Genomic DNA, 24106 nt, shown 5'->3' on the forward strand with positions numbered 1-24106 from the left:
ATACTTCAGACACCCTGTTAAGTGACTGCCATAGGTAGCAATTTGAAGCTCTTCATAACTAAGCATGATACTGTTCTGGTGTGCTCTGCATTCTGGGGTTCACAAAGCAACAAGGGGGAAAGCAAGAAATTGATGAGAGGTGAACCAGGTAGGCTGGAGATTTAAAAACTAAAAACAAATAACAGCAGCAAAACCTACAACTAGCCTCCCTTACAAGCAAGGTGTCAGTGACTGAATACTTTTCAATTAAATTGAAGAAAAATGTATTACCTTTTGTGTATATTTTAAATGTTTCAGCTGATTTGCAGCGGATTAAGGAAGGGATTTGCTTATTTCAATGTACCTCAAACTCATATGCAAATAGGACTGTGATATAGAGCCACACATTTATAGTCAAAGACAATACTTCGTTTTTAAGAAGAGCAGCATACAATGTAACTGCAAATGAATGTCACAAAAAAAGAAAGAAAGAACCAGACAGTGCTAAATGCCAGTGAAGAATTTTGGTAATTGCCAGATGCATTGTAAAAATCACTGTCAAATATGTTTGTCTCCATTGTTTGTGATTCCTTTAAAGACTGGAAAAAAAAAAATCCTCTCTGCTGCCCCCCCCCCCATCATTTGATCCTTTTCTATTCCCAAAGATTCCTACCACTCACGACAAAAAACTCTTACTGACATTTTGTTCCAGTTCTACTTTCAGAGTGGGAGAAGAGAGCAGGACAGAGAGAAAGAGGGTGAGTGAAAGTAAGTGTGTGTGTGTGTGCATGTATGTGTGTGTCCAAGAATGACAAAACTTGGAAGTCGACTACAAATTTTTTTTTAAAAATGAATTCTAGGACAGGGATGGTTGTTGCTTTGTTAATGGGTAGACCTCACAGAGAGCCAGGATTTCAGTTCAATTCACCCGCTCAGTCATGTCTGACTCTGCAACCCAATGGACTGCAGTACGCCAGGTTTCTTGGTCCATCACCAACTCCTGGAGCTTACTCAAATTAATGTCCATTGAGTCGGTGATGCCATCCAACCATCTCATCCTCTGTCGTCCCCTTCTCCTCCTGCCTAATCTTTCCCTGCATCAGCATCTTTTCCAAGGAGTCAGTTCTTTGCATCAGATGGCCAAATATTGGAGCTTCAGCTTTAGTATCAGTCCTTCTAATGAATATGCAGGACTGATATCCTTCAGGATGGACTGGGATCTCCCTGTAGTACAAGGGACTCTCAAGAGTCTTCTCCAACACCACAGTTCAAAAGCATCAATACTTCAGTGTTCAGCTTTCTTTATAGTCCAACTCTCACATTCATACATGACTACAGGAAAAATCATAGCTTTGACCAGACGGATCATTGTTGGCAAAGTAATGTCTCTACTTCTTAATTGCTTTCTAGGTTGGTCATAACTTTCCCTCCAAGGAGCAAGGGTCTTTTAATTTTCTGGCCGCAGTCACCATCTGCAGTGATTTTGGAGCCCAAGAAAATAAAGTCTCACACTATTTCCATTTTTCCTCCATCTATTTGCCATCAAGTGATGGGACCAGATGCCAAGATCTTAGTTTTCTGAATGCTGAGCTTTAAGTCAACTTTTTCACCCTCCTCTTTCACTTTCATCAAGTGGCTCTTTAGTTCTTCATTTTCTGCCATAAGGGTGGTGTCATCTGCCTATCTGAGGTTATTGATACTTCTCCCAGCAATCTTGATTCCACTATGTGCTTCATCCAGCCCAGCATTTGGCATGATGTATTTTGCATATAAGTTAAATAAGCAGGGTGAGAGTATACAGCCTTGATGTACTCCTTCCCTGATTTGGAATCAGTCTGTTGTTCCATGTCCAGTTCTAACTGTTGCTTCTTGACCTACATACAGATTTCTCAGGAGGCAGGTCCAGTGGTCTGGTATTCCCATCTCTTGAAGAATTTTCCACAGTTTGTTGTGATTCATACAGTCAAAGGCTTTGGTATAGTCAATAAAGCAGAAGTAGATGTTTCTCTGGAACTCTCTTGCTTTTTTGATGATCCAATGGATGTTGGCAATTTGATCTCTGGTTTCTCTGCCTTTTCTAAATCCAGCCTGAACATCTGGAAGTTCACGGTTCATGTACTGTTGAAGCCTGGCTTGGAGAATTTTGAGCATTACTTTGCTAGCGTGTGAGATGAGTGCAATTGTGTGGTAGTTTGAGCATTCTTTAGCATTGCCTTTCTTTGGGATTGGAAAGAAAACTGACCTTTTCCAGTCTTGTGGCCACTGCTGAGTTTTCCAAATTTACTGGCATATTGAGTGCAGCACTTTCACAGCATCATCTTTTAGGATTTGAAATAGCTCAACTGGAATTCTATCACCTGTACTAGCTTTGTTAATAGTGATGCTTCCTAAGGCCCACTTGGCTTCGCATTCCAGGATGTCTGGCTCTAGGTGAATGATCACACCATTGTGATTATCTGGGTCATGAAGATTTTTATGTATAATTCTTCTGTGTATTCTTGCCACTTCTTCTTAATATCTTCTGTTTCTGTTAGGTCAAACCATTTCTGTCCTTTATTGTGCCCATCTTTGCATGAAATGTTCCCTTGGTATCTCTAATTTTCTTGAAGAGATCTTTAGTCTTTTCCATTCTATTGTCTTCCTCTAGTTCTTTGCACTGATCACTGAGTAAGGCTTTCTTATCTCTCCCTGCTATTCTTTGGAACTCTGCACTCAAATGGGTATATCTTTCCTTTTCTCCTTTGCTTTTCGCTTCTCGTCTCTTCTCAACTATTTGTAAGGCCTCCTCAGACAACCATTTTGCCTTTTTGCATTTCTTTTTCTCAGGGATGGTCTTGATCACTGCCTTTTGTACAATGTCATGAACCTCTGTCCATAGTTCTTCAGGCACTCTATCAGATCTAATCCCTTGAATCTATTTCTCACATCCACTGTATAATCATAAAGGGTTTGATTTAGGTCATACCTGAATGGTCTAGTGGCTTTCCCTAGTTTCTTCAAATTAAGTCTGAACATGTGCCTATAAATAAGAGACAAGTAGGGTGGTATTCAGGCTTCCCTGATGACCTGGGTTCAATCCCTGGGTCAGGAAGATCCCCTGGAGAAGGGACTGGCAATCCACTCCAGTATTATTGCCTGGAGAATTCCATGGACAGAGGGGCCTAGAGGACTATAGTCAGACACAACTGAGCAATTAACACACATACACACAAAGTGGTATTCATTTGTTATTTAGTCAATTTTAATAGCGCCATGAAATGATGCTTTTGAACTGTGGTTTTGGAGAACAAGCTTAAGAGTCCCTTGAACTGCAAAGAGATCCAACCAGTCCATCCTAAAGGAAATCAGTCCTGAATATTCATTGGAAGGACTGATGTTGAAGTTGAAACTTCAATACTTTGGCCACCTATGTGAAGAACCGACTCATTTGAAAAGACCCTGATGCTGGGAAAGATTGAAGGTGGGAGGAGAAGGGGACGACAGAGGGTGAGATGGTTGGATGGCATCACTGACTCAATTCACGTGAGTCTGAGTAAACTCTGGGAATTTGTGATAGACAGGGAGGCCTGGCATGCTGCAGTCCATGGGGTCGCAAAGAGTTGGACACGACTGAGCGACTGAACTGAGCTGAATGAGTAGTTACTATGGTGATACATTGTGCTACCCAGGTGATTTTTTGCAAAAGTGAATGACTTATTTCATAAATGACATGAAATTACAGTTTTTATTTTAAAATATTAGCTAAATGGTTTCAAGGACTGAACAATTTTTTACTCAGGTAATATATTTGTTAGGCTTCCTGACATTATATTCTCTAGAATTTATTTTCTTTAGATCTTAGACTCCTTTGCAGGATTTTCATCCTTAGCCTGTATTTAACTCTTGGTGCTCCACAGGGTTAATTTTTTTTATCTGACATACTTTCCTGAGAGTTCTCATGGCTCCTGCGCATCATCTATAAAATATGGAGACCAGAACTGATGACACCAAATTCCACACATCCAGTTCAACATAGGAACCCCTCTCTTACCATCGTTCCCTGGATGTTTTAAGGCACCCAAACCCAAACACCATAAAAGTGAACTAATCAAGTCCCCCTTATCTCACATCCATCCATGAAGTTGCCCAATCAAGAAACCTAAATGTCATTCTTAACTCTTTCTTTTAAACTTCCTAACAACCTAAAACTATTTCCCTGGTGACTCAACTGATAAAGAATCTGCTTGCAATGCTGGACATTCCCACATTGGGAAGTTCAATCCCCAGGTTGGAAAGATCCCCTAGAGAAGGGAATGGCAATCCACCCCAGTATTCTTGCCTAGAGAAGTTCATGGACAGAGGAGCCTTATCCTCATCCATCAGAGGACAGACAAAATGAATACCACAGTCACAGAAAACTAGCTAAACTGACCACATGGATCACAACCTTGTCTAACTTAGTGAAACTATGAGCCATGCTGGGCAGGGTTGCCCAAATGGACAGGTCATGGTGGAGAGTTCTGACAAAACGTGGTCCACTGGAGAAGGGAATGGCAAACCACTTTGCCTTGAGAACACATGAACAGTACAAAAAGGCAAAAAGATAGGACTCCCCAGGTCAGTAGGTGCCAAATATGCTAATGGAGATCAGTGGAGAAATAACTGCAGAAGGAATGAAGAGCCAAAGCAAAAACAGCACCTAGCTGTGGATGTGACTGGTGATGGAAGTAAAGTCTGATGCTGCAAAGAACAATACTGCATAGGAACGTGGAATGTTAGGTTCATGAATCGAGGTAAATTGGAAATGGTCAAACAGGAGATGGCAAGAGTGAACATAGACATTTTAGGAATCAGCAAATTAAAATGGACTGGAATGGGTGAATTTAACTGAGATGACCATTATATCTACTACTGTGGGCAAGAATCCCTTAGAAGAAATGGAGCAGCCCTCACAGTCAACAAAAGAGTCCAAAACGCAGTACTTGGGTGCTATATCAAATATGACAGAATGATCTCTGTTCATTTCCAGGGCAAACCATTCAACATCCCAGTAAGCCAAGTCTACACCCCAACCACTAATGCTGAGGAAGCTGCAGTTGAACATTCTATGAAGACCTACAGGACCTTCTAGAACTAACATCCAAAAAAGATGTCCATTTCATCATAGGGGACTGGAATGTAAAAGTAGGAAGTCAAGAAACACCTGGAATAACAGGCAAATTTGGTCTTGGAGTACCAAATGAAGCACGGCAAAGGCTAACAGCTTTACCAAGAGAACCCACTAGTCATAGCAAACACCCTCTTCCAACAACACAAGAGATGACTCTACACATGGACATCACCAGATGATCAATACCAAAATCAGACTGACCATATTCTTTGCAGTCAAAGATGGAGAAGATCCATACAGTCAGCAAAAACAAAAGTGGGAGCTGACTATGGATCAGAGTATGAACTCCTTATACAAAATTCAGACTTATTTTGAAAAAAGTAGGGAAAACCACCAGAGCATGCAGGTGTGCCCTTAATTAAATCCCTTACGATTATACAGTGGAAGTAACAAATAGATTCAAGAATTAGACCTGACAGAGTACCTGAAGAACTATGGACAGAGGTTCGTGATATTGTACAGGAGGCAATGATCAAGACTATTCCCAAGGAAAAGAAATGAAAAATGCAAAATGGTTGTTTGAGGAGGCCTTAAAAACAGCTGAAAAAAAGAAAAGTTAAAAGCAAAGGAGAAAATGAAAGATATACCTATCTGAATACAGAGTTCCAAGAATAGCAAGGAGAGATAAGAAAGCTTTCCTCAGTGATCAATGCAAAGAAATTGAGGAAAACAACAGAATGGGAAAGACTACAGATTTCTTCAATAAAATAAGAGATATCAAGGGAACATTTCATGCAAAGATGGGCTCAATATAGGACAGAAATGGTATGGACCTAACAGAAGCAGAAGGTATTAAGAAGAGGTGGCAAGAATATATAGAAGAACTATATAAAAAAGATCTTCATGACACAGATAATCATTATCGTGTGATCTCTCACCTAGAGCCAGACATCCTGGAATGTGAAGTCAAGTGGGCTTTAGGAAGCATCACTACGAACAAAACTAATGGATGTAACGGAATTCCAGTTGAGCTATTTCAAATCCTAAAAGATGATGCTGTGAAAGTGCTGCACTCAATATGCCTGCAAATTTGGAAGACTCAGCAGTGGCCACGGTGCTGGAAAAGGTCAGTTTTCATTCCAATCCCAAAGAAAGGCAATGCCAAAGAATGCTCAAACTACCACACAATTGCATTCATCTCACACGCTAGTAAAGTAATGCTCAAAATTATCCAAGCCAGGCTTTAGCAATACGTAAACCATGAACTTCCAGATGTTCAAGCTGGTTTTAGAAAAGGCAGAGGAACCAGAGATAAAATTGCCAACATCTGCTGAATCACTGAAAAAGCAAGAAAGTTCCAGAAAAACACTTACTTCTGTTTCAGTGACAACACCAAAGCTTTTGACTGTGTGAATCACAACAAACCATGGAAAATGTTTTGAAATATGGGAATACCAGTCCACCTGACCTGCCTCTTGAGAATTCTGTAGGTAGGTCAGGAAGCAACAGTTAGAACTAGACGTGGAACAACAGACTATTTCCAAGTAGGAAAAGGAGTACATCAAGGCTGTGTATTGTCACCGTACTTATATAACTTATATGCAGAGTACATCATGAGAAATGCTGGGCTGGAGGAAGCACAAGCTGGAATCAAGATTGCCAAGAGAAATATCAATAACCTCAGACACCATCCTAATGGCAGAATATGAAGAAGAACTACAGAGCCTCTTTATGAAAGTGAAAGAGGAGAGTGAAAAAGTTTGCTTAAAGCTCAGCATTCAGAGAACTAAGATCATGGCATTCGGTCCCATTACTTCATACCAGATAGACGGGGAAACAGTGGAAACAGTGGCTGACTTTATTTTTCTGGGCTCCAAGATCACTGCAGATGGTGACTGCAGCCATGAAATTAAAAGATGCTCACTCCTTGGAAGGAAAGTTATGACTAACCTAGACAGTATATTAAAAAGCAGAGACATTACTTTGCCAACAAAGGTCCGTCTAGTCAGAGCTATGGTTTTTCCAGTGGTCATGTATGGATGTGAGAGTTGGATGATAAAGAAAGCTGAGCAACGAAGAATTGATGATTTTGAACTGTGATATTGGAGAAGACTCTTGAAAGCCCCTTGGACTGCAAGGAGATCCAACCAGTCCATCCTAAAGAAATACAGTCCTGAATACTCATTGGAAGGACTGATGCTGAGGCTGAAACTCCAATACTTTGGCCACCTGATGTGAAGAGCTTACTTATTTGAAAAGACCCTGATGCTGGGAAAGTATGAAGGCAGAAGGAGAAGGGGATAGCAGAGGATGAGATGGTTGGATGGCATCACTGACTCAACGGACATGAGTTTGAGTGGACTTCTCGAGCTGGTGATGGACAGGGAGGCCTGGCTTGTTACAGTCCATGGGGTCACATAGAGTTGGACATGACTGAGCAACTGAACTGAACTGAAGGGAACATTTCATGCAGAGATGGGAAGAATAAAAGCCAGAAATGGTATCGATGTAACAGAAGCAGAAGATATTAAGAAAAGGTGTCAAGAATACATAAAAGAGCTATACAAAAAAGGTCTTCATGACCCAGATAACTCCTATGGTGTATCACTAACTTACAGCCAGACATTCTGGATAGAGAAGTCAAGTGGACCTTAGGAAGCATCACTATGAACAAAGCTAGTGCAAGAGATGGAATTCCAGTTGTGCTCTTTCAAATCCTAAAGACAGTGCTATAAAAGTGTTGCATTCAATATGCCAGCAAATTTGGTAAACTCATCAGTGGCCACAGGATTGGAAAAGGTCAGTTTTCCTCCAATCCCAAAGAAAGGTGATGCCAAAGAATGCTAAAACTACTGCACAGTTACACTATCTCACATGATACCAAAGTAATGCTCAAAATTCTCCAAGCCAGGCTTCAACAGTACATGAACCGAGAACTTCCAGATGTTCAAGCTGGATTTAGAAAAGGCAGAGGAGCCAGAGATCAAATTGCCAATATTCACTGGATCATCGAAAAAGCAAAAGATTTCCAGCAAAACATCTACTTCTGCTTCAGTGACAACGCCAAAGCCTTTGACTGTGTGGATCACAACAAAATATGGAAAATTCTTCGAGAGATGGGAATACCAGACCACCTGACCTGCCTCCTGAGAAATCTGTATGGAGGTCAAGAAGCAACAGTTAGAACCAAACATGGAACAATGGACTGGTTGCAAATTGTGAAAGGAGATCGTCATGGCTGCATATTATCGCCCTGCTGATTTAAATTATATGCAGAGTATACCCCGAGAAATGCCAGGCTGGATGAAGCACAAGCTGGAATTAAGTTTGCCAGGAGAAATTCCAACCACCTCAGATTTGTAGATGACACCACCTTTATGGCAGAAAGCTAAGAGAAACTAAAGAGCCTCTTGATGAAAGTGAAAGAGCAGAATGAAAAAGCTGGCTTAAAACTGAAAAGTCAAAAAACTAAAATCATGGCAGCTGGTCCCATCACTTCATGACAGTTAGATGGGATGCAATGGAAACAGTGACTGACTTTATTTTTTGGGCTCCAAAATCACTACAGATGGTGAATGCAGCCATGAAATTAAAAGACGCTTGCTCCTTGGAAGAAAAGCTATCACAGACCTTGAAAGCGTATTAAAAAGCAGAGACATTACCTGGCTGACAAAGGTTGGTCTGTATAGTCAAGGGTATGGTTTTTCTGGTAGTCATGTATGAGTGTGACAGTTGCACCATAAAGAAGGCTAGCACTTAAGAAGTAATGGTTTCAAACTGTGGTGCTGGAGAAGACTCTAGAGTCCCTTGCACAGCAGGGAAATCAAACCAGTTATTCCTAAAGGAAATCAATCCTAAATATTCATTAGAAGGACTGATATTGAAGCTGAAGCTCCAATACTTTGGCCACCTGATGCAAAGAGCGGACTCACTGGAAAAGACCCTGATGCTAGGAAAGATTGAAGGCAGGAGGAGAAGGGGACAACAGAGGATGAGATGATTGAATGGCATCACTGACTCAATGGACACGAATTTGAGCAAGCTTTGGGAGATGGTGTAGGACAGGGAAGCCTGATGTGCTGCAGTCCATGGGGTAGCAAAGAGTTGGACATGGCTGAGTGTCTGAGCAACAGCAACAATCTAATAGTGCCCTAAATTTTTATACCCTAAAATATATTAAGAAACCACCCATTCACTCTCTCTGCTATCAGCCGACTCAAGCCAGCATCATCTCTTCCCAACAGTCTCACAAACATCTGCTTAATCAGTCTCTCTGGTTTCAATCTTGCCCGCCCCCAGTGATTTTAGACTCTACAGCCAGTTACTTTGTAAAAATGTAAATTTGATCATATTGCTGTCCTGTTTGAAACTCTTTACTAAAGGGTTTCTCACATACTAAAGACAGAATTCCAACTCCTTTATGAGATCTTTTAGACCTCTAATTTATCTTACAAATTCTTGCCTTGCCTCTCCTCTTTCAGATGCTGCATTCCACCATACTGCTAGTCTCTCAGGTCCTTAAAAATGAAATTGATTCCTTAGGTCCTCCCATATCCTTCCTACTGCCTAGAACTTACTTTTACTCTACAACTACCAATGCTAACTCTTGGTTATCATTTAAACACTGGCTTCCGTTGAGAAGCCTACCTGGATTCCATTCCAACCCTGCTCTTTCTACCCACGTTCAACCCTCTGTACTTGCACCCAACATACCCTTATCTCCAACAAAGATGGGGGTTGTTATATGTTCCCACAATGATATAAACATTCTCTCTAACATAATTTTTAATATTTTATTATAAACACCTCCTTAATATTTTTTTCATTAATTTTGGTATAAAAGGGCAACAAACTACCCAGTATAAGCAGCTTGTTCAGTACAATCCCTTGCATAGAACTGCTGCTCAAGGAACATTTCTTCAATGAGTAAATGGAGCACCTTTGACTTTTAGAAACTGGGAAGTGTTTAGAGATAAATAAACACCCCTTATCCTTAAGGAGGATAACATTAAATGCAGAATGGATGTTATACATAATTATATGATGATAATGAGTAAATAAAATTGACTTCAATTTGGATACATGGGGATCTGCTAACGTGGTAAATTGGAATTAAATATTTAGCTCTCCCTTCTGGGATAATCTAATCCACACTAAACACTTTTGGAAGACAGTTTTATGATTTTATATAACAGATGAGAAAATAGGCACAGCAAAGTTAATTGAGTAACTCAAGGTTACCCAGTGAATCAGAAGCAGAGCCAAGTTGTCAATATCTAGTACTTAGTGCTATCATTTTTAAAAACCATTTTGTCTTTCTCTGTGATTGTCAGACTTCAATCTGTATACTTTAACAGACTTCTCAAAAATATCTCTTGTACTATTTATATTTGCATATGGAAATTCACGAATGGAGGTATTTTGCAATGCATTTTCTTCTAGTCTTTAAAGTGCACGGCTTTCTGGGATATGTCTCTGCACTCCGTGCACTCTGAGGTACTCCCTTCTTTGTTCTTAATGGAGTGTTCATGTTAGGCACTAATTGTCACCACAAAGTGCCAACGCTGAACTCTTCTGCACTGGACCTCACACTGGATACTCTACATCTTTAAGTGCCCATAGTGAGTTGGCTGGGGCATTCCATTGCACTCAGCGGACATTCTGGTGGAAAATGCTGCCAGGACTTAATAAATATTTGAGAAGCAACACAGGCTATTAAATTTAAGAGGATTTCTAGTTCCAACATTCATATTGTGAGAGAAATAAACTCAAAAAGGTTTATGATGCCATTTCAAAAGGCCAGATATGTACTAAGTACTCAATAAATATGCTTATATGTGGTATTCTGGGGCTAAAGACAAACATAGGGCATAATCAAAAGGCATCAGAAAGCCTTTATCACTTTTTCACTATATACAATTAGTGTATAAACTTTCACTCTTTATAACAACGAGTACTGCTGATATTAATTTCTCAGAGACAGGGCAAGTATACACTTGAGATTTTTTCCCCTAGCCCCAGACTGGACCAACCAGGGCTCTTTCTTTTTATACCTGAATATAGCACAAGGTGTTAAAAGAATTTAAGCTGTATAAATTGTGGCTAACACATGAGACTTTTATTAGGTATGCAGTAATAAAATTAGGTATTTTATTAGGTATACTACACTCCTTTGAATCATTTTTCAGATCAGTTATACAATTTTCTCTCACCAGATACAATTATCAAATAAAAGAATCCCCAATAAGAGAACATTTCCCTTGCTCTGTGAGCTTTGCTTAACCTGTCCTTTGTTCACCAGAAGCAAACATCTCTACCCCTAAAGCACTCAAGCCAGCTCATTATATCAGTCTCCAGCCCCGCCTTGCGGCTCCAGGCTCAGGAAGAACTCTAAATGTCCAAAGTATTTACTGTTCTTAATCCCCAGTGTGATATTAAATGAATTGGTTCTGTCATGTGAGTATAACTGATTATGTTTCCCCTAATCAAGATAGACACTCAAGTTACCCATTTGTAACTCAGCCTATGTAAAAGGAAGAGAGAACTTCTGTCAGATGCTAAGTTAACATCAATTGCTCATACCATGGAAATGCCAATTAAAATTTGAATGCAATATTTCAAACACAATTTTCCAGTCCAAGAAATGTGCATACATCCATAGTGAATTGAGAGGCATACAAGGTAAAGTATTAAGTTCAACAGATGTGTTAATATTCTTGGTTGGTCACTGGTAATAATATCATGATATTTATAGAGTCAGAATACTTTTGATTTCACTTGAAAATGCAGATTCCATGAATTCATTCTCATTCACTAGCTCTGTTTGAGGAGAAAGGACTTTACAGAGATGTTGCTTCATTTCTGAATGCTGCAGTTCCTACTAAGTTCTACCAAGAAAAAAATGGTTCCTTTCAAGAGTACATAGAGATGGAGTTGACTTTCTGCTTTCAGAGATTATGAATGCTCTCAAACACTTCCAAAGCAAAGTAAATTCCAAGCTGGGTTCTAAAGGTTATTTTTTAAACTCCATTTGCCATAGTGATCTGAATGTGACTATGATATAGGCTAACAGAGTGAAAACAAATGTTTAAACCAAAGGTTCCTGCCCACTGGAGAATTTACCTGTAGAGATTCCATTTCTTCATCTTTTCTATGAGTCTCCTCCAGCAGATCTAAAATAAGAAAGCAAAATACCGGTTAAAATATAATATAAAAATGCATTGCCTCTTAGTATCAAAAGTTTATTCAGTCAGTAGCTTGCATAAACTATTGCATAGAAAGAGACTTTGATGTTGAAGTATGAGAAACAATAAGAAAGGAATGTCCTCCGATCCCAGATGATGATACATGGCAGAGATCTGGGCCCTGCCATGTCTAAGCTAGCTGAGAAGCCCTGGGCGATCTGCGGTCTGGTGGAGATACCAAAAAAGGAAACCAACTCAAGTACAAGTCCAACATCATACCAATGCTTTAGAAATTTGGTCTAATGATTATGTAACTCAAAAACAAAACAAAATTTTCTTAAAAAAAAAAACAAACAAAACTTTTTTCTTTTGAAAGAAAAAAATAGAGACAAACCATTTGCTCTTAGAATAAGCTCCCAAGCCAAGTTCCACCTCCAGAGTCAATTTTTACAACCAAATTAAAACACCCTGGAATAATGGGTGTTATTAATGGAAAGAGAACACCCTTAACTGTAAAGCTATATTAATTATCATTTCACACTGAGAGGGTGGGCAGCGCTGAAGCCACATCTGACCAACCGTCTGGCACCATCTCAGAGAAATCAGTGGCTGGAAGGGGAGTCAGTTGACTCAAGAGTTCTGTCTAAACCCATGTGTACAGGCATGGTGTCTCGGTGTCCTGCATTAACTTATGAACTTGCTATAAAGGAAAATGCACTTGGCAAGCAGAATCTTCTGCCCGCAGCCATACCACCCTGTACTATGATCTTATTAGACCTCACAAACCCAGGGAGGGCTGGGCTGACTTAGAACTTGGGTGAAAACCGGTAAAAAATGCCTACAGCAGAGTACATTATGATTAGTGTTTGCCTCTCTCTGTGATGTATATAGCTTACCAAGAGGCTGTGCTGCATGAAAGGAAAATACAACATACAGAAATTCAATGTATATCCCAGAAAAGCAAATGCAAATGTTTTTAGCAAATGCTACTAGATGGAGCAGGAAACAGTAGTATAGTGGGTAACAAGTTACACTGGCCTGTGTCGTAACTGGGAAGGCAATATCCTGAAACTTTAGGAGACCTGGTGGATGATATAATTGATGATGATGCCTTTTTGAGACTGCACAGTGAAGAGAAATACAGAGGAATGTCAGGCAATTCCCTTAAGACACTATGTAGTGGGATTAGGGATAAAAGTCAGGTTATGCTTTGTACCTGTAGATGGCTGATGTTGGCTCCCAAAGCACCCAAAATCAGAGTTACATCAAGAAAGTTGCGGGAGAATGTCAATGTATTAGGGTTTTATATTTAAAGGTTTTTTGTTGGCACATCAGAATTTTTAGCTATAGGTACAGAAACCAACTGGCCGCGTGGGAAGTTAAGTGTCCGCAGTGGTTCCGCTTCCTTTATCCTTACTTACCCACACTGTGACACAGCAGCTACTTTCACTAAGAGGTCACATGTATCCCGCATCTAAGCTTGCTCTGACTTGATCTGGTAAATAGGAAACAGCAGAAGCAAGTGTGTGCCGATCCACACTGAGTTCCAAAGGCCCTGTGAATTTTCACTTTTCCACGTGGTATTCTGTCACTACCATTTGAACAAGCCCAGGCCAGCCTGCTAGGTGACAAGAGACACATGGTCCAGAATTCTTTCCATTCCTGAAACTCTGCAGGTTGCCCCAACTGGTAGCCAGCAAATGCCCAGAAGCCAGATGACTCACTGTTAGTCATCTGGCTTCATAAAAGGAAAATACAACATACAATAATTCAATGTATATCCCAGAAGAGCAAATGCAAATGTTTTTAGCAAATGCTACTAGATGCAGCAGGAAACAGTAGTATAGTGGGTAACAAGTCACACTGGTCTGTGTCATAACTGGGAAGGCAATATCCTGAAACTTCAGGAGACCTGGTAGATGATATAACTGATGGTGATGGGAGCCAACTGAGACCAGACAAACTGCCCAGCTAAGCCCGATACCAATTTCAACTCACAGAATCATGACTTATGGAATAAATGTAATTGGGGGTTGTTTTGCTACACAGCACTTGCTCACTGATAAAAATCAGCTAACTGAACATGCAAACTGAAGAGCAAGCATTTAGAATGTATTAGAAGGCTATAAGATTAATTAACCAATACATCTACTAACAATAGATAATAGAAAAAATGATCCAGATTCTGGAGAGAAAAACAACTGATCTGGGTGGGTAGGAATGTAGGTAGCATGAGCTAATGGGCATTAGACTGGTAACACTAATCTTCACGTTACTCCACTCAAGATGGAATTCCATACAGAGAAGAGCTAATGAGACTAGCTTAGATCTCTTGCTTACTGCTTGGCCAAGGGAAAGTATGAAACACTTTCACTGATAATCCCAGGAGAATTGGATGAAGACCAGAAAGGACTGTTTCCAAACATCAGGGTACTATTAACAAGAGGAGGAGGTATGGATATCAAACAGGCCAAAACAACAGATGGTTTTAGGAACTGTATCTTCAGCACAACTCTCTTCAATATTTGTGAGACATAAATTACTTCAATATCTTGGCTATTGTAAATAATGCTTCAATAAACATAGGGGTGAATATATCTTTTTGGATTTAGTGTTTTCATTTTCTTCAGATAAATACCCAGAGGGGAACTGTAGGATCATATGGATGTTGTAGTTTTAATTTTTTGAGAAGCCTTCAAACTATTACTCACAATGGTTGCACCACCTTACATTCCAACAGTGCACAAGGGTTCCCTTTTCTTCATATCCTTGCCAACATTTGTTTCTGTTGTCTTCTTGATAATAACCATGCTAACAGGTGTGAGGTGATATCTCATTATGGTTTTGATTTGCATGTCCCTAACGATTAGTGATGTTAAGCATCTTTTTAAGTGTATACTGGCCATCTGTATATCTCCCTTGGAAAAATGTCTATTCAGCTCCTCTGCCCATTTTTTAAATCAGATTTTTTTTTTTTGTAGTTGAGTTGTCTGAGTTCTTTATATTGATATAATTTAGATATTAACTCCTTATCAGATATATCATTTTCAAATATCTTCTCCCCCTCAGTGGGTTGCTTGTTTGTTGATGATTTCCTTTGCTCTGCAAAAGCTTTTCAGTTTCATTTAGTCCCATTTTTTTTTTTTTATCATTGCCCTTGCCTGAGGATACACATCCAAAAAATACTGCTAAGATATCCCTATGTTTTCTTCTATGAGTCTTATGGCTTCAGATCTTATCAAGTCTTTAACTCATTTTTAGTTTATTTTTGTATATTGTGTAAGAAAGTATCTGTGAATCAATAAAGAAGATGTGATACATCTATATGATGAAATATTAGCCATAAAAAAAGGAATGAAATCTTGCCATTTGTAACAACACAGATGGATCTAGAGGGTATTAAGCTAAGTGAAATAAGTCAGAGAAAGAAAGACAAATACCATATTATTTCACTTACATGTGGAATCTGAAAACTAATCCATAACACCAAACAAACAAAACAAAACAGACAAACTCATGGATACAGAGAACAAACTGGTAATCTAGGGGTGGGTGGGAAGGTTGGATGAAATAAGTGAAAGGGATTAAGAGGTACAGACTTCCAGTTATAAATAAGTCATTGTGATGAAATGTATGGTATAGGGAATATTGTCAATAAAACTGCAACAGCTTTGCATGATGACAGATGTTTACTAAACATATCATGGTGATCAATCTGTATTGTATATAAATGTCAAATTACTATGTTGTATTGTTTTTGTTCAGTCACTAAGTTGTGTCCGACTCTTTGTGACTCCACGAACTGCAGCACACCAGGCTTCCCTGTCCACCAACTCCCAGAGTTTGCTCAGACTCACATCCATTGAGTTGGTGATGCCATCCAACCTCTCATTCTCTGTCACCCTCTTCTCCTTCTGCCCTCAATCTGAAACTAATACAATATTGTATGCCAACTAAACGTCAATTAAAAATTTTTTTAATAAGAAAGTATTTGTGAGATACAAAATCACTACTGTGTCCCTGTGTGGCCATGGCCATTTTGCTCCACTACTTACTGATATAGGAGGTTCTCAGAGCTGAGCCCCTTGTGATGAATGACATGACAATGAAACAATGGAGCTGGAACAGTGGACAGTGAGGTATAACCATTAAAGAAAACTGATTTGTTCTTCCAGGGTCAACTTGGTATGGAAAACACCAATCTTCTTAGCTAAAACTTAACTGGGTAAGTATGGGTTTTGAATCTCTTATATACCCAAGCTCAACTCACATATTTGATAAAATATATATGTAAAGGAGTTCAGTCTATCCTTAGAACTTCATAGAACTATCACAATTTAAAAATTATGCTCTTGGTTTTCTTCAAATACATAAAGGTGACACTGTTCTTCCAAAAAGCCAATACTAATGGCAATGTTGGATTTTGAATGACTTTACAAAACTACCATGGAATTCCTATAACTGACTTAAAATATAGAACGCCCCTTCTGTTCACCCCCACTGATTTTCATCCCAGCTTCTATCAAGAGTATAAGTGGACAACTGTTCTTTTTCTGTCTTTATGTCAAATCCCTACCTTTTGAGAACTTCATGTTCTTCTCCATGTGGTTCCTGTGAAACTTTCAGTCAAAAGGCCTATCTCTCTGGCCACAAAATTAGGTCATGACCCAGACTGGCCTGACAGGGCACCTTACCTCCCCAAGCATATAAGCTAAGCAAATATCAGCAGGAATCCTTTTTTTAGGGAATAATATGGATTCCAAGAGAGAATTCTCCTTCTGAAGCTGCAAGCTTAGATAAGCCTGGTGCTTCCAAGGTGCTATTTTCTCCTATGTCAAAGGAATGTGTACAAACAATGAAGCTGGCAGGGAAGAAAAAGGAGTCAAGAAACAGAATTGGCTGAGGACAAGATCTGCCCTTATCTGAAGGCCACATAACTACTTCTAATGTTTTTCTTTTTTTTCAGTAGTAACTGCATTGCTGTCATTGCTAAAAGTCTCTGGGGATGTGGTTATGCTGAAACTTCTTATCTCTGTGCAGAAACCTGGAGAACTTGGGGTTAGCAAGAACTTTGTATTTCACGGTGAAACATTTCATTTTGTAATAAATAGATGAAGACATGAAGCTCCAAGAAGGCAAACTGCTTGCCTGCAATTACCTAGAGCTACAGCCACAGCTAGAGCTCTGCTCTCGCATCTTCCTAGCTCATCTCTTTAGTGCCACTCAGTACTTAACAACCTGCTTCTTCATATGGTTTTGTTTTTCATTTTTTTAAAAATAATTTAAAAATGTATTTATTTATGGCTGCACTGGGTCTTCATCGCTGCCCATGGGTTTCCTTGAGTTGCAGTGAGCAGGGGCTACTCTCCAGTTGTGGCGAGAGGGCTTCCCACTGTGATGGCGTCTCTCGTGGAGCATGGGCTCCAGGGCGCTCTGGCTTCAGCTGCTCCAAGGCGGGTGGGACCTTCCCAGATTGAACCCATGTCCCCTGCATTGGCATATGGATTCTTAACCACTGGATGACCAGGAAGTTCCATATGGTTATTTTTTATGTACACACATTTGTATTCATCTCACTTATCTTAGGAGGCCACTGATGTCAACAACGAGGGCTTTGATGTCTTTATATCCACAGCTTCCCTAACCACTGCTTACCCACCTTTGCTAGTTAACTCAGGTCCCCAAAATACCCTTCTCTGCCTATATCATTTCTTTATTCATTTGCTCACTTGCTAGGTGCATTGTTCAAGTATATGCATTTGTAAGGATGAACAGGGCTGTTAACCTGGGCTGATGAAAAATGGCTACTAGGCCTCGCTGAGAAGCGACTGCTCTATTGCAAACAGACATGAGAGGGGAGAACACAGGTGAGACCCCTGAAAAGTTGATGTCACACAATGCTGTGACAATCGAGTGCGCTGTGACACCTAGTTCTAATGAGCAAACTTGCCGTTTGTTCCTCCCGGCTTTAGAACAAATGATCAGCGTGGAAAAAGCTGAAGGGCTTCTCCGCTCCCTCGCTCACCACTGGCATGTTCCTGCTTTGCTTTATTATTCTCTGGTTTGCTGTTCAACACAAACAGCGATTCAACTGCCATGCAAATTGCTGTGGCGAAATGGGCTTCCATCAACATCAGTAAGTGAGAGGTGTTTTGTTTTTTTTGGTGAAAAGGGCAGCCATCCTGTGTATTTTTTTTGGACTGGCTTGAGCCAGTTTAAATGAGCTGATACTAACTCATTATGACATATGGTTATTAGAGGAGGGAACAAGTCCCACTTAAAAAAGCAGGACATTATGGATGAGAAGCGGAGAATCCTGTTGTTCTGTTCTGTTTTCGTCCACGTTTCAGTTCTCTGGCACACACAGGGTAATATATCATGATCATGTTTCTGGCTGAAACTGTCTTCCACCACTTCCTTTGCTAGTGGTCTGGCTATTTAAGGAGGCTTGACACTTTTTTAATGTTGATTCTGGTTCCTAGTAGCCAAGGAAACAGATAGGTTGGTTGTTTAATTGCTTTTAAAAGGAGAATCCTGTTCAGGTGTGCATAAGTCATTTAGCAGCTTGATCCTTCACAGAAAGGTTGGAGATCAAGCTTAGAAAGAAGTAGGTTTTTATTTTTGTTTTTTTCCCCTAAATTTCACTAAGAATATCTCATCCATATTATAACTCAGCCTAGTTGGTAATGGAGAGAAAGTTCTAGAAACAAGGGTTTCAGACTCAGCAGCATTTATAACAACAGCATTGGACACGGTAGCAGTGGCAGAAGAATATGGTGAAACAGTGACTGCAGTTTAGGGAAAAGCATTTAGTTTCTGGCTCCTTATCCCATTAGTATTTTAGTGCTCCTTTTCAATGCTACTCTACATATCCTAACATTTGTGGAAAACAACATGATGCGAAAGTAGCTCAGACGTGTCCAACTTTTTGCGACCCCATGGATCATACAGTCCATGGAATTCTCCAGGCCATAATACTGGAGTGAGTAGCTGTTCCCTTCTCCAGGGGATCTTCCCAACTCAGGGATTGAACCCAGGTCTCCCGGATTGCAGGCAGATTATTTACCAGGTTGAGCCAGCAGGGAAGCCTCAGAATACTGGAGGGGGTAGCTTATCCCTTCTCCAGTGGATCTTCCCAACCCAGGAATTGAACCGGGGTCTCCTGCATTGCAGGCAGAGTTTTTACTGTCTGAGCTACAGGGAAGCCTGTGGAAAACAACAGATAATGTAAAATAATAGATAATATAATTCCTGTGAAATTTCTGTGGAAAACCCATGGAAAACAATAGATAATGTAAATTCTCAAAAGAGTAATTTGTAAAAAGTAAATCTGTGCCACTTTTCTTTGTGGGTGGTAGTTGTGGTACAATGGAATTAATCAAATTAAAGAACACATCACAACCCTTAAGAGGTCACAAACAATGGACCTAGCCGCCTGCTGTTATATACTAGATGCTCCAGATACTATCTACATGCTGAAGACACGGCCATTTCTCTTTTCTTTTCCTGGCTCCCTAGTTATTCAGGATTGCTGATACTTTAGGGATCACTGAACTAACCTAGTGCCAAAGTTTTTTATTTTGTTTTTAAAAAAGAAGTAGAATTCTTATGAATGAAGTCACACACACTTTCAAGTGTATAGCATAGACAAACAATTTTAAAAGCTAAAAGAAAGCAGCTTTGGTGGAAGCAGAAGTGAAGGGCTTGGAGGCCCGACCACTGGACTTCCCTCTCATCCTGGCATCAACCTCCGCGGGACTGTGATATGGCTATAAAGCCCCCACTGTGCTAGCTGAGAATCACTGCTCACTGCTCTAACCCACTTCCCACATCTTAGAGATGAGGACTGAGCTCCGAGAGATTAAAAGCTTTGTCAACATCACATAACTAGTGAACAGAAGTGTGTAAACCTGAACCTAGGGTTTCTGAACTGGACCAGGGTACAATACTTTATTTCTCAAAACAGTGACTATCTTCCTTTGCCTTTCGAGATTTCTACTGACATGACACAGTATTTCAAGCTCTGCCATAAATGCCTATACATTTTCCAATGTCTCCCCAAACTAAAAGGAAACTTTGCTAAAGCACTTGAGTAACATCAGCCATCTATGAGAAGAGCTACAGTTAACGACCGGAGAAGGCAATGGCCCCCACTCCAGTATCTTGCCTGGAAAATTCCATGGACGGAGGAGCCTGGTGGGCTGCAGTTCATGGGGTCGCGAAGAGTGGGACACGACTGAGCGACTTCACTTTCACTTTTCGCTTTCATGCATTGGAGAAGGAAATGGCAACCCACTCCAGTGCTCTTGCCTGGAGAATCCCAGGGACGGGGGAGCCTGGTGGGCTGCCGTCTATGGGGTCACACAGAGTCAGACACGACTGAAGCGACTTAGCAGCAGCAGCAGCAGCAGCAACGACAGTCCACAATAAAATGCCTCAACTCTGGGAGTGACATCAAACGATGTGGCTGTGATGGAAAGCAAACACCTAAACACTTGAGAAAGCAGTTGTTTTTGGCAAAATGTGTTCAACATACAACATATATAGTATCTCACAACAGGAAAGCAGAAAAAAATTTGTTTAAAGGAATAGGTGATAGTTGAATAGTTCCTCAGCTTAATATAACATTTGCCAGCAAATGTTTTGCCTATTTTTTTTACACCAGTAAAGGTAAATAAGATAAATGAGTAACATTATGATTATACATTAGACAAAAAAACCTCAAAAAACAATAAAATGTATTGCTTTAAAATTAACATAAATAAAACACTTAATATAGTGTGAAAGTGTATAAATTAACATTAGTAAAACACTTAATACAGTCTGGTACATAGTAAGAGTTTATATATATGTGTACACATATATAGTAATAATTACCTTTAGTATACCTGCCAAAATTAGAAAAATAATCACCTGCATTTTGAAACAAATAAGCCAGACAAGCCCTCAAGCACTCTGCGTTTGGATTCCATCCGTAACTGGTAGCTACATTATTTAGAACTCGGCCATATCTACCGCCACCCACTGGTACATATCTGGATATACCACAGCAAGTTAAGAGTTTTCTCATCGGGCCTGACCACAGAAAACACACAGGTTAAAATGAAGAACAACATTCAAAAAGTATGTCTATCCTCTGTGGTTTGTCTCAGACGCTGAAACAACATGCTGGTCTACAGATGGAGCCCAAATGGTCCAATAAATGAAAGGTTTATAATCCACTGTCTGTCTTAGGCATGTGGTAAAACATCCAAATACAGGTACTCATGTTTTATTTGATGTCAGTTCATTTCTGGTGAAACTTTCCATCTTGACAACTTTAGAGATTTAAAACAACTTCTCCACAAAAAACTGTGACATTATGGAAAACAACAGAATAATCTGCCCCATTCTGCCTCATTCTTGGCTCTGGTGTAAAGAAACGCCAAGATACAGAATGGAGGTTTCAACTAAGTCAGCTATGAAGATTTTTAATATTTCATCTAGCAACAAGAGCAGAAAAAGTAAGAATATCTTAAGAAACAAGTTATCTGCCTTAAATCAGTTTAAGGGCTATTTTGGTTAAAAGGACTTCATGTGACAATTAGCATAATGAGCAAGAGACAGTTATGATCTGTTCTAAACACCACTTCAAGAATAAATTTCATGTGCTCAAATTCAGGCATAAAATCATGTTCCTCCCTACAAACAGTATCTCCAAATTAAATTCACCTAGTGGAAAGTTTGGCTTTTACTTAAATTCCTGTATCTTGGACTTTGTTTAGGTTCTAGACTTATAAGGTACAAGTGGGTATGGTCTTTGGGGCCTATAGTAATTCTAGCTGATTGATGTGTTCTTTGATCATCTTCAATTTATAGAAATCACAAGTCTTTGTACTTGTTTCTTTATGCACCTACTAATAAACCAGATCTAGGCTTCCTAGGCCTTTCAAACTCTGGATCTACTCTAAATATATTCTAAATAGAGACAAAGTTCTGAAAACCAAACATAAAGAACAAATCTTAGTAGTGGTGAGAGTGGGCATCCTTGTCTTGTTCCTGATTTCAGAGGAAATGCTTTCAATTTTTCACCATTGAGGGTGATGCTTGCTGTGGGTTTGTCATATATAGCTTTTATTATGTTGAGGTATGTTCCTTCTATTCCTGCTTTCTGGAGAGTTTTAATCATAAATGAGTGTTGAATTTTGTCAAAGGCTTTCTCTGCATCTATTGAGATAATCATATGTTTTTTATCTTTCAATTTGTTAATGTGGTGTATTACGTTGATCGATTTGCGGATATTAAAGAATCCTTGCATTCCTGGGATAAAGCCCACTTGGTCATGGTGTATGATTTTTTTAATATGTTGTTGGATTCTGTTTGCTAGAATTTTGTTAAGGATTTTTGCATCTATGTTCATCAGTGATATTGGCCTGTAGTTTTCTTTTTTTGTGGCATCTTTGTCTGGTTTTGGAATTAGGGTGATGGTGGCCTCATAGAATGAGTTTGGAAGTTTACCTTCTTCTGCAATTTTCTGGAAGAGTTTGAGTAAGATAGGTGTTAGCTCTTCTCTAAATTTTTGGTAGAATTCAGCTGTGAAGCCATCTGGTCCTGGGCTTTTGTTTGCTGGAAGATTTCTGATTACAGTTTCGATTTCCTTGCTTGTGATGGCTCTGTTAAGATCTTCTATTTCTTCCTGGTTCAGTTTTGGAAAGTTATACTTTTCTAAGAATTTGTCCATTTCATCCAAGTTGTCCATTTTATTGGCATAGAGCTGCTGGTAGTAGTCTCTTATGATCCTTTGTATTTCAGTGTTGTCTGTTGTGATCTCACCCTTTTCATTTCTTATTTTGTTAATTTGGTTCTTCTCTCTTTGTTTCTTAATGAGTCTTGCTAATGGTTTGTCAATTTTGTTTATTTTTTCAAAAAACCAGCTTTTAGCTTTGTTGATTTTTGCTATGGTCTCTTTAGTTTCTTTCGCATTTATTTCTGCCCTAATTTTTAAGATTTCTTTCCTTCTGCTAACCCTGGGGTTCTTCATTTCTTCCTTCTCTAATTGTTTTAGGTGTAGAGTTAGGTTATTTATTTGGCTTTTTTCTTGTTTCTTGATGTGTGCCTGTAATGCTATGAACCTTCCCCTTAGCACTGCTTTTACAGTGTCCCATAGGTTTTGGGTTGTTGTGTTTTCATTTTCATTTATTTCTATACATACTTTGATTTCTTTTTTGATTTCTTCTATGATTTGTTGGTTATTCAGAAGCGTGTTATTTAGCCTCCATATGTTGGAATTTTTAACAATTTTTTTCCTGTAATTGAGATCTAATCTTACTGCACTGTGGTCAGAAAAGATGACTGGAATGATTTCAATTTTTTTGAATTTTCCAAGACCAGATTTATGGCCCAGGATGTGATCTATTCTAGAGAAGGTTCCGTGTGCACTTGAGAAAAAGGTGAAGTTGATTGTTTTGGGGTGAAATGTCCTATAGATATCAATTAGGTCTAGCTGGTCCATTGTATCATTTAAGGTTTGTGTTTCCTTGTTGATTTTCTGTTTAGTTGATCTATCCATGGTTGTGAGTGGGGTATTAAAGTCTCCCACTATTATTGTGTTACTATTAATTTCCTCTTTCATACTCGTTAGTGTTTGCCGTACATATTGCGGTGCTCCTATGTTGGGTGCATATATATTTATAATTGTTATATCTTCTTCTTGGATTGATCCTTTGATCATTATGTAGTGACCTTCTTTGTCTCTTTTCACATCCTTTATTTGAAAGTCTATTTTATCTGATATGAGTATTGCGACTCCTGCTTTCTTTTGGTCTCCGTTTGCGTGAAATATTTTTTTCCAGCCCTTCACTTTGAGTCTGTATGT

General features: G+C 39.4%; 1 protein-coding gene across 5 annotated transcripts in view; it reads right to left on the bottom strand.

The window, feature by feature from the left end:
* Positions 1-24106, bottom strand: part of CEP128 (centrosomal protein 128) — a 452993-nt gene that overhangs the window by 83725 nt on the left and 345162 nt on the right. For all 5 annotated transcript variants that reach the window (XM_065941397.1, XM_065941396.1, XM_065941392.1 and 2 more), the window contains one exon: positions 12191-12240. In XM_065941397.1, the coding sequence (XP_065797469.1) occupies positions 12191-12240 (50 nt within the window). The remainder of the gene's footprint in view (positions 1-12190; positions 12241-24106) is intronic.

Source organism: Muntiacus reevesi, chromosome 7 (genome assembly GCF_963930625.1).
Source record: "Muntiacus reevesi chromosome 7, mMunRee1.1, whole genome shotgun sequence".
NCBI lineage: Eukaryota > Metazoa > Chordata > Mammalia > Artiodactyla > Cervidae > Muntiacus > Muntiacus reevesi.